We start from the raw sequence: 9,633 nt of genomic DNA, 5'->3' as shown, positions 1-9,633 counted from the left end.
AAAAAATCCAAAATCAATAAAAAATAAAATTCTTCCCATTAAAATAATATAAAATATAAAATTGCGAAATATAAAATAATATAGTAAATGTTGTATCTATAAGATGTTGAATAACAAAGCTTTATATAATACAAAACTTAACCCATGAAAATTCATGAATAATTAAACTGTTCACTGAACCTAAGAGCAGGTGTTAATCCAAAACCAAACATTATAAAGTATAACAACGAAATCCTTGAGCATAGCAACGAAATCCTTGAGCATAAAATGAAAAGAGATCGAAATAAAACGGTCGAATATATGCTACCAGTTTGATCAAATAAGGCTATTCTTGATGGCATCCTGCACTTTATGAGCCCACCACCTAAGCACATTACTATTGTCCACTGATAGTCGTTCGAATATGTCTCCCCAAAAGTTGTAAATAAATTTCTGAGCAGGGAATGGAAGGGTGTCACCCACATTCATAATTCCTTCCTCTAATGTTGATAGTTTCTCACCATTCACAGGATGATTGGAAATCAGCAGAACCATGGGATCTAGCCAGTTGATTAGAAAAGAAACCCTAAACGTAGCAGGCATAATTATCTCCCCATTAGTCATTGCATTTAGAATCCGATCAAGTAAAATATCGGCTTTAAAATTCACACCAACCCGACTGTATCTTACTGAATCACGAAGGTAATCATTCTCGCAAAATATTTCAACAAACGTTTGATAGAGCTTGCCATCACAGCGCCTAATAACATCAAACAGCCACCATAGGGTTGACCAAGCACTAAGAGCCAGTTCTTCCATGTTACTATCCTCGTTGATTCTAATACGTTCTACGATGCCATGAAACTCGTCTAACAGTGCAGACCTACAGGTAGCAGCAACAGCCTTATGTGAGTTTTGGGAATTTTTCTGATAAAATTCCAAAAACAAAATCACAGAACAGAGAACAATGCTCTGTTTTAAACACACAGGATCTTAGCACAGGGAAGCTTTAAAATTTCTTTGAGCAGACAGAGATTTCACACACAAACAAATTTCTATTCATTAATAAAAGCAACTGCTGTTACAAACTTCTTCCTCTCTCTCAGAGGGATTCACCAAGAACATTTAACAAAAGGAATTACTCTGTCTTCTCCTGAGATTTTACACTGCTGTGTGTAAAGATCTCTTTTACATTCACTGTTTAAAAAAAAACTTTACATTTACATTTACTACTTGTTTCATTCACTGCTGCTGCGTGCTCCTTCTTTACATCACACTGTTGTGCATCCCTTTCAATTACAATTTACTTCACCTCTGCACTGCTGTGCCTTCTTTGCAAAAAAAACTTTTCTTCACGCTGCTGCGTGGGTTACAATACATACTACATCGAATACAGGAACATTACATATATATATGACAATAAAACAAAACAAAAGAACTTACATCAGTTTTCACTTGCCATGCTTCCGTAAAACAATAGAATTAAATGTTTTTACCAGCCTTTACTTGTGCCCATACTCCCGCTGAAACAAAATTAAAAATTTCATCAAAACTTACCAACCCACAGTAAATTGCATTTACTGTTTTACTGACATTTACTGGCGGTAAGTAAAACTTTTACTTCACGTAAAATTTCATTTAATGCTGGCCTGTACTTCAACCATTGACTTCAAATGGATCACATCGCAGAATCCCATTTGGTCGGAACACAAAATTGGAGCACACACATATGGTGCGATCTGCGATCGGATCGCATCGCACCATCGCAATCGGGGAAATCAAGTGAACAAAACGGAGGATCCAAGCACACATGCGATATGCGATCTGCGATCTCATCGCATCGCAAAGGTAAGGAAAAACAGTTTGATGTTGCTATTTAATTTTTGCTTCAGTTGAAATTACAATTTCAACACTCCCCTTTAATTTCAACTGCTGGGTTATCAATCATACCCAAACATTTCATCAAAAAATCAAAGCCCTTTTGATCCAGTGGCTTTGTCAGGATGTCTGCTACCTGTTCCTGAGTCCTGCAATGTTGTAGAACAATTTCTCCATTGTTCACCAATTCTCTTATGTAGTGAAACCTTGTATCAATGTGTTTCGTTCGCTTGTGAAACACAGAATTCTTGGACAACGCAATAGCTGAGCTATTGTCACAGAAAAACACTGTTGCTTTTGCCTGCTCTTGGCCTAAGCTCCTCAACATTCTTCTCATCCAAACTGCTTGACATGCTGCTGCTGTAGCTGCCACATACTCTGCTTCTGTTGTAGACAACGCCACGATTGGCTGTTTCTTGGAAGCCCATGAAATTGCTCCTGAACCCATGTGAAAAACGTAACCAGAAGTACTTTTCCGATCATCTCCACTTCCAGCCCAATTGCTATCGGTGTAGCCAACCAAATCTGAATTTTCTGAAAAAGTATACAAAATGCCAAATCTTTTTGTACCTTTGACATACCTCAGAATTCTTTTTGCTACCTGCCAATGTGCCTCTTTTGGCCTCTCCATGAATCTGGAAATCAAACTAACAGCAAACATTATGTCAGGCCTCGTTGCAGTTAAATACATAAGGCTGCCAACTATGCTCTTATACAAGCTAGGATCAAAATCCTTGCTGCTGTCCTCTTTGCTGAGTTTTAATCCCATTACTGTGGGAGTGATTGCTGCTTTGCACTCTTGCATATGGAATCTTTCCAACACTTCTTTTACATATTTTGCCTGTGAGATAAAAATCCCATTTTCATTTTGATCTACTTCTATTCCTAAGAAGTATCTCAGCAAACCCATGTCAGTCATCTCAAATTCCTCTTTCATGACTGATTTGAAGTTTTCAATGAGGTAGTCATCATTACCTGTAAAAATCACATCATCAACATATAAGACAACAATCAGAATCTTACCATCCTTTTCTTTGATGTAGACGGTGGGTTCTCCCTCACATTTGTCAAATTCATTTTCCAGTAGATAGGAATCTATCCTACTGTACCATGCTCTTGGAGCTTTCTTCAGCCCATAAAGAGCTTTCTTCAGTTTGCACACTTTGTGCTCTTGGCCTTTCTTCTCATAGCCCAGCGGCTGTTCAATGTAAACCTCCTCCTTTAACACTCCATTTAGGAATGCTGACTTCACATCCATTTGGTAAACTTTCCATTTGTTTTGTGCTGCTATGGACAGCACTGCTCTAACGGTTTCCATTCTTGCAACCGGTGCGAAAGTTCCCTCATAGTCTCTCCCATACTGTTGCTTGTATCCCTTGACAACCAGCCTTGCCTTGTGTCTTTCAATTTTGCCTTCAGCATTGCATTTGGTCTTATAGACCCATTTGACTCCAATAACTTCTTTACCTTTTGGTAGCTCAACCAAATCCCATGTCTTGTTTCTTTCTATGGCTTTCATCTCTTCATCCATAGCTTCTATCCATTTCTTATATTTAATAGCATCTTCGAAATGAATAGGGTCATCAACATGACAATATAAGGCAAATAAGGAATTCATTCCTTCATTATAAATGTCACTTAAATTTCTAAACTTCTTACCTCGTTCATTCAGTGTGCAAGTGCTTGAAGATGCACTTGAATCTCCTCCTTGTGGTGTGCTTGGAGAAGCACTCTCATTTCTCCTCAAGGGTGTTCCTTGCTATCCTTGTGTTGGCGCTGTTGTTTGGGGATGTATTTCTACCATTTCCTCATCATCTTCATCATGAGACAAACAGTTTTTAACATTAACTATTTTCTCTATGCTTCCATCCCAAGCTTCCTCCTCAATAAACTGAACATCTCTGCTCACAAAGAATTTCTTGGTGGATGGGATATACAACCTGTAAGCCTTGGATTCCTCACTGTATCCGATGAAGATACATTTCTCCCCTTTGCTGTCCAACTTCCTCCTTAGCTGATCAGGAATGTGTGCATAGGCCACACATCCAAAAAATTTCATGTGGGTGACTCCTTGCTTTCTCCCACTCCATGCTTCTTCCGGCACTTTGTTCATTACAGCTTTTGTAGGACACCTATTCAAGATATATACTGCACAGTTTACGGCTTCAGCCCAATAATCATTTGGCAAATGCTTTGCCTTCAACATGCTCCTCGCCATATCCATAATGGTCCTGTTCTTCCTTTCAGCAACTCCATTTTGCTGCGGAGTGTACCTTGCTGTAAATTGCTTGTGTATTCCATTTTCTCTACAAAACTGTAGGAATTCCTTGGACATATACTCACCTCCTCTGTCTGTTCTCAAGACTTTAATACGCAGCCCACTTTGATTTTCCACAAGTTCTTTGAAATTTCGGAATTTTTCAAACACTTCCGATTTGTTCTTCAAGAAATAAACCCAAGTCTTTCTTGTAAAATCATCAATGAATGTTAGAAAATATTGGCTGCCTGCTAAAGATGGGGTTTGCATTGGTCCACATAAATCTGAGTGGACAATTTCTAAGGGTGCTCTTGCGCTTATGCTTTTCCCTAAAGGAAAACTTTCTCTGTGTTGTTTCCCCAAGATGCAACCTTCACAAAGGCTGTCAAGTTTCTCTATCAATGGTAATCCTCTTACCATTCCTTTTCTGCTCAACAAATTAAGGCCTCCAAAGTTGAGATGTCCAAATCTCAAGTTCCACAACCAATTTTCATCTTTTAGTTGGCTTTGGAAAGCCTCTTGGGTAACTGCTGCCATTGCATCTTTGTTTTTCAAATCTGCCCTTATTCTGAGCGGGAACATTCTGTTCCTCGTCATCCTCACTTTAGCAATACATCTTTTGCTGGGTGCAATATCCATGATGTTGCATACATCATTCTCAAAGAAGACATTGTAACCCTTTTGAACTAGCTGTCCAATACTCAAGAGGTTACATCTCATTCCAGGAACATAATAGACATCTGTTATGGTTTTCCTTTCACCTTGCTTTGTAAATATTTTAACTTCTCCTTTACCCATAACAGAAATTTTGCTATCAGTCCCAAGTGTGACTTGTGACTTCACACTTTGATCTAAAGCAGAAAACAAAGCTATGTTTCCTGTCATATGGTTGCTGCAACCGGAGTCTAGAAACCATATATCTTCACTATTTGTTTCAGCCATGTTACAAGCTAACAATACATTATCTTGGCTGACATTTTCTCTAGTAATATTTGCATTAGATCTATTATTCACATCATGCTGCTTCTTCCTACATTCACTGGCATAATGCCCATATTTTTTACAATAATAACATTGGACATTGGGTTTTTCATACCTTTGTCCTTGAGCATGATGTTGTCCTCCTTGTTGGCTGCTGCCTTGGCCTTGATTCTGATTTGTATCGCTGCCTCTTCCTTGAGCATTTGCTGGACTGTTCCTTCCACCTCTATTCTGGCTTCTGCCTCTTCCTCTCTTGTTTCCTCTGCCTTGACCTCTTCCTCTTCCAAAGGACATCTGGGTCTTGAAGGCTTGCTCTAGAGATAAGTTTTCATTTCTACTCAACCTCTGCTCATGTGTAATCAGTGATGCATGAAGTTCATCAACTGAAAAATTTGAGAGATTCTTTGTCTCTTCTATGGTGGTGACAATCACATGGAACCTTGAGGGTAGGCACCTCAATAGTTTCTCCATAATCCTCCTTTCTTAAAGTATCTCTCCATGAGATCTTATTTGTGTGACCAGGCAAATTACTTGAGTGAAGAATGAGTCAATATTGTCTGACTCTTTCATGCACAGGTTCTCAAAATCTTTCCTCAGCAACTGCTTCACTCTCTCCATTCCTTGATAGGCTATTTTAAGAGTTTGCCATGCATCTTTGGATGTCTTAGCTCCTGCTAACCTTGGAAACACGCTTCCATGCACTGCCTGATACAAGAAGAAGAGGGCTTTTGAGTCCTTCTTCTTGTGGCTCTTTAACAGATCCTTCTCTCCCTGAGTTAATGCATTAAACTCATTTTCATCTGCTGGTTGTTCAAAACCATCTTCAACTATTTCCCATAAGTCTTGGGAAGCAAACAAGGCTTTCATTGTTATTGCCCAATAGTCATAGTTTTTACCATCAAATAATGGGAGCTGCATACCCATGCTATTGCTGGTGCTGGTGCCAGCCATTTTTGCACTCTTAACTATGCTTCAAATACTTCACTGTGTATTTAAAATAACAGACTGTCTTCAACAGCAACACACAAAAAAAACTTGAGAAATACCTTGGATTCTTTTGCCTGAGTCTTCACACTTCTGGAGTCAGTAAGAATCCTTCCTTAAGCTTCTTTGACACCTTCAAAGAGCCTGGACAAGCTTTGATACCACTTTTGGGAATTTTTCTGATAAAATTCCAAAAACAAAATCATAGAACAGAGAACAATGCTCTGTTTTAAACACACGGGATCTTAGCACAAGGAAGCTTTAAAATTTCTTTGAGCAGACAGAGATTTCACACACAAACAAATTTTTATTCATTAATAAAAGCAACTGTTGTTACAAACTTCTTCCTCTCTTTCAGAGGGATTCACCAAGAACATTTAACAAAAGGAATTACTCTGTCTTCTCGTGAGATTTTACAATGCTGTGTATAATGATCTCTTTTACATTCACTGTTTAAAAAAAATCTTTACATTTACATTTACTACTTGTTTCATTCACTGCTGTTGCGTGCCCCTTCTTTACATCACACTGTTGTGCATCCATTTCAATTACAAGTTACTTCACCTCTGCACCGTTGTGCCTTCTTTGCAAAAAAAACTTTTCTTCACGCTGTTGCGTGGGTTACAATACATACAACATCGAATACAGGAACATTACATATATATATGACAATAAAACAAAACAAAAAAACTTACATCAGTTTTCACTTGCCATGCTTCCGTAAAACAATAGAATTAAATGTTTTTACCAGCCTTTACTTGTGCCCATACTCCCGCTGAAACAAAATTAAAAATTTCATCAAAACTTACCAACCCACAGTAAATTGCATTTACTGTTTTACTGACATTTACTAGCGGTAAGTAAAACTTTTACTTTACGTAAAATTTCATTTAATGCTGGCCTGTACTTCAACCATTGACTTCAAATGGATCGCATCGCAGAATCCCATTTGGTCGGAACACAAAATTGGAGCACACACATATGGTGCGATCTGCGATATGCGATCGGATCGCATCGCACCATCGCAATCGGGGAAATCAAGTGAACAAAACGGAGGATCCAAGCACACATGCGATATGCGATCTGCGATCTCATCGCATCACAAAGGTAAGGAAAAACAGTTTGATGCTGCTGTTTAATTTTTGCTTCAGTTGAAATTACAATTTCAACAGTGAGGATGTACGTGCGGCCTCAAAGTATCCTACAATATATTTCTCCACTTCTGTGAGAGGTAGACTATTGTTTGTTCCACTAAAAATCGTAAACATGTCATGTAAAGTCTGTTTCACCATTTCTAAATTCGCACAGCCAGATTTGTCCGGGCTCATACCAATTTTGGTAGCTAATTCCGACAAAATATTTATCTGCAAAGCAGATAGCATGGCTCGAAGTTTGACTTCTTGCTCTGGACTCCAACGAACAACTTCCAAATATTTCATGCATTGCTCTATGCCCTCACGAAATAACATTTCAGAAACAACTGGTAGAATATTTAGGGCTTCATCGACACCGGAAAAACAAAAGCGTTGGCCTGATTCACACGAATACATGAGCTGAAAACATCTGAGATAAATCTGTGCACTAACTGAGCTTCTTATCTTGAGTTCACGAGGTTGCTCATCCAAAGACCAACGATTAGAAAGCCAAGCTTCATAAAACTCTGATTTCTCAAAACTTTAGAATGAAGGTACACATTAGTTTCTTCATTTCCATCTTCACTAACCACCTGTAATTTTATGTCAGCTGTTTCTTCATCTCCACATTGGAACAATTGATTTTCCATTGCTCCCGTTGTGAAAGCTGCCAGAAGAACCTGTTTTAGAAAATACCTCACCAACGAACACAATTTGGCCCGTTATACTACTATGTAGTTTGAGCGTAAAATCAATAATCAGAGCCTCGCAAATTGCTTATCCACGCTATCGCTATCGCTTCTGTTTTTTACTTTCATTGATAGTTCATAGCAACGAGGTCAATTTAATTATTTATACATGTTTATGGTTGCTTATGCGATGACGTCGGCCAACTCGACATAGGGGACTCTCAAAGTGGTTTTTACGGATTCGTTAGTATTTTGAGGGAGATGTGGGAATAACAAAGAGTTCCATGAGATTAAGAAGGCAACCCACATACCTTGAGTGATGGAATACGCTAATTGTGGATGCTATTGTCACCCCAACCCACATACCTTTAGCTGCGAGGGAATACGCTAATTGTGGATGCTATTGTCACCCCAAACCACATACCTTGAGTTGCCAGGGAATACGCTAACTGTATAAGATATAAGATATGCTTTTGATCAATTAAATTATTACTTAGAAAAGTAATAAAATATTAATTTAGTAAATAATTTTATCACAAGGGATATCTAAAAGATTAATATTAATTTTGAATTTCTTTGGGATGAATCATTTAACTTAATTGTTAATGATGATGATGATGGTTAAACTTTGGTTTATCGGATGTAAAGAAACAAATTATTTAGTTTGATTTAAGATTTTATTCCTATGCTCAAAAAGCTTGGAGAGAAGCCTCCCAAGCTCACTATAATTTTGACATCGTAAAAGGCTAGGAAGGTCAGTATTGCGACAAAGATTATGAAATTGAGATCTAATGTGGTTGTACGCGGGGCACTCTAAGAGGAAGTGGTTTTCATCCTCAATGTTCTTATTCTCACACAGAGGGGAGATCCTTTCCATCCATGGTGTTTTAGGAACTGCCCAACAACATGTTTCACTATGGAGCTCATGAGAGTTCGTTCTAATCTACGCTATATTAATTTTCTTCTTTGAGCTAGCTAAAACAGAGAGATACTTTTGATCTTCTAGTGTGAGGTTGATGACCTTCTTATAATAACTTAATTTTCTTTTAGCTGCTAAATCTTTCTCACACCACATTTTTCTTTGAACTTAGAAGTAACAATATTTTTAATGTTATTAATGCTTTGCAATGCATCATTCTCGTTGATATCCCAATGGTTTAACCAGGCCCTCGTGTCTTTATACCACCCCCGTTTGAGCCTTAGGTGGTTTTGGCTGGAATTTAAAGCTAGCTTAGGAAGTCTATGATCTCCTAGGTTATTGAGCTTGTGCTAGGCTCTCGATAGGGGAAAGACCTACTTCTATAAGGAGAATAGGGTAGGGTGTATTGCTTTTAATTTTCAGATTATACGTTATAAAGCGCTTCTAGATTTGCTCAATATTTCTCCGGGAATCTCTAGAGATGCTGCAACCCCAAACCTCACATCCATATAAGATAACAGGAATGACTAAAGTTTCAAAGATGAACTTCTTTTTATCCCACATTACGAGGTTTTCCATTTTACAATTATTTTCAAGACCAAAGTAAGCTTTCCACCCCCCATTAATCATTTTCTCAATGCTATAGTTCCAGTTGAGCTTGTGATGAATATCAATTCCTAGGTACTTGTAAGAATACACTTCCTCCAAGTTATTATTGTCATACATAAAATTAGTGTAGGTGTCCTTCTTGGATTTGATAATCATAACTTTTTTTTTGTCAGTGTTAACAGTCATACCCATGGTAGAGCAGAA

At 38.0% G+C, this 9,633-nt stretch overlaps 1 protein-coding gene across 1 annotated transcript; it reads right to left on the bottom strand.

The window, feature by feature from the left end:
- Window positions 1-315: 315 nt before the first annotated feature.
- On the bottom strand, window positions 316-7,862 carry LOC149147551 (BTB/POZ domain-containing protein At1g63850-like). The gene is made up of 3 exons (XM_089441869.1): window positions 7,709-7,862; window positions 7,369-7,610; window positions 316-906 (listed from the first exon to the last, which is right to left on the bottom strand). Exons 1-3 carry the CDS (start codon window positions 7,860-7,862, stop codon window positions 316-318), a joined length of 987 nt encoding a protein of 328 aa, XP_089297995.1.
- Between the last annotated feature and the right edge of the window lie 1,771 nt (window positions 7,863-9,633).

This window comes from Pinus tabuliformis, chromosome 9, assembly GCF_031772625.1.
Source record: "Pinus tabuliformis cultivar Carrire ecotype Pingquan chromosome 9, CPIR1, whole genome shotgun sequence".
In the NCBI taxonomy this organism is placed as follows: domain Eukaryota; kingdom Viridiplantae; phylum Streptophyta; class Pinopsida; order Pinales; family Pinaceae; genus Pinus; species Pinus tabuliformis.
The sequence above is the reverse complement of the archived record's forward strand: the minus strand, read 5'-3'. Positions and strand labels throughout refer to the sequence as shown.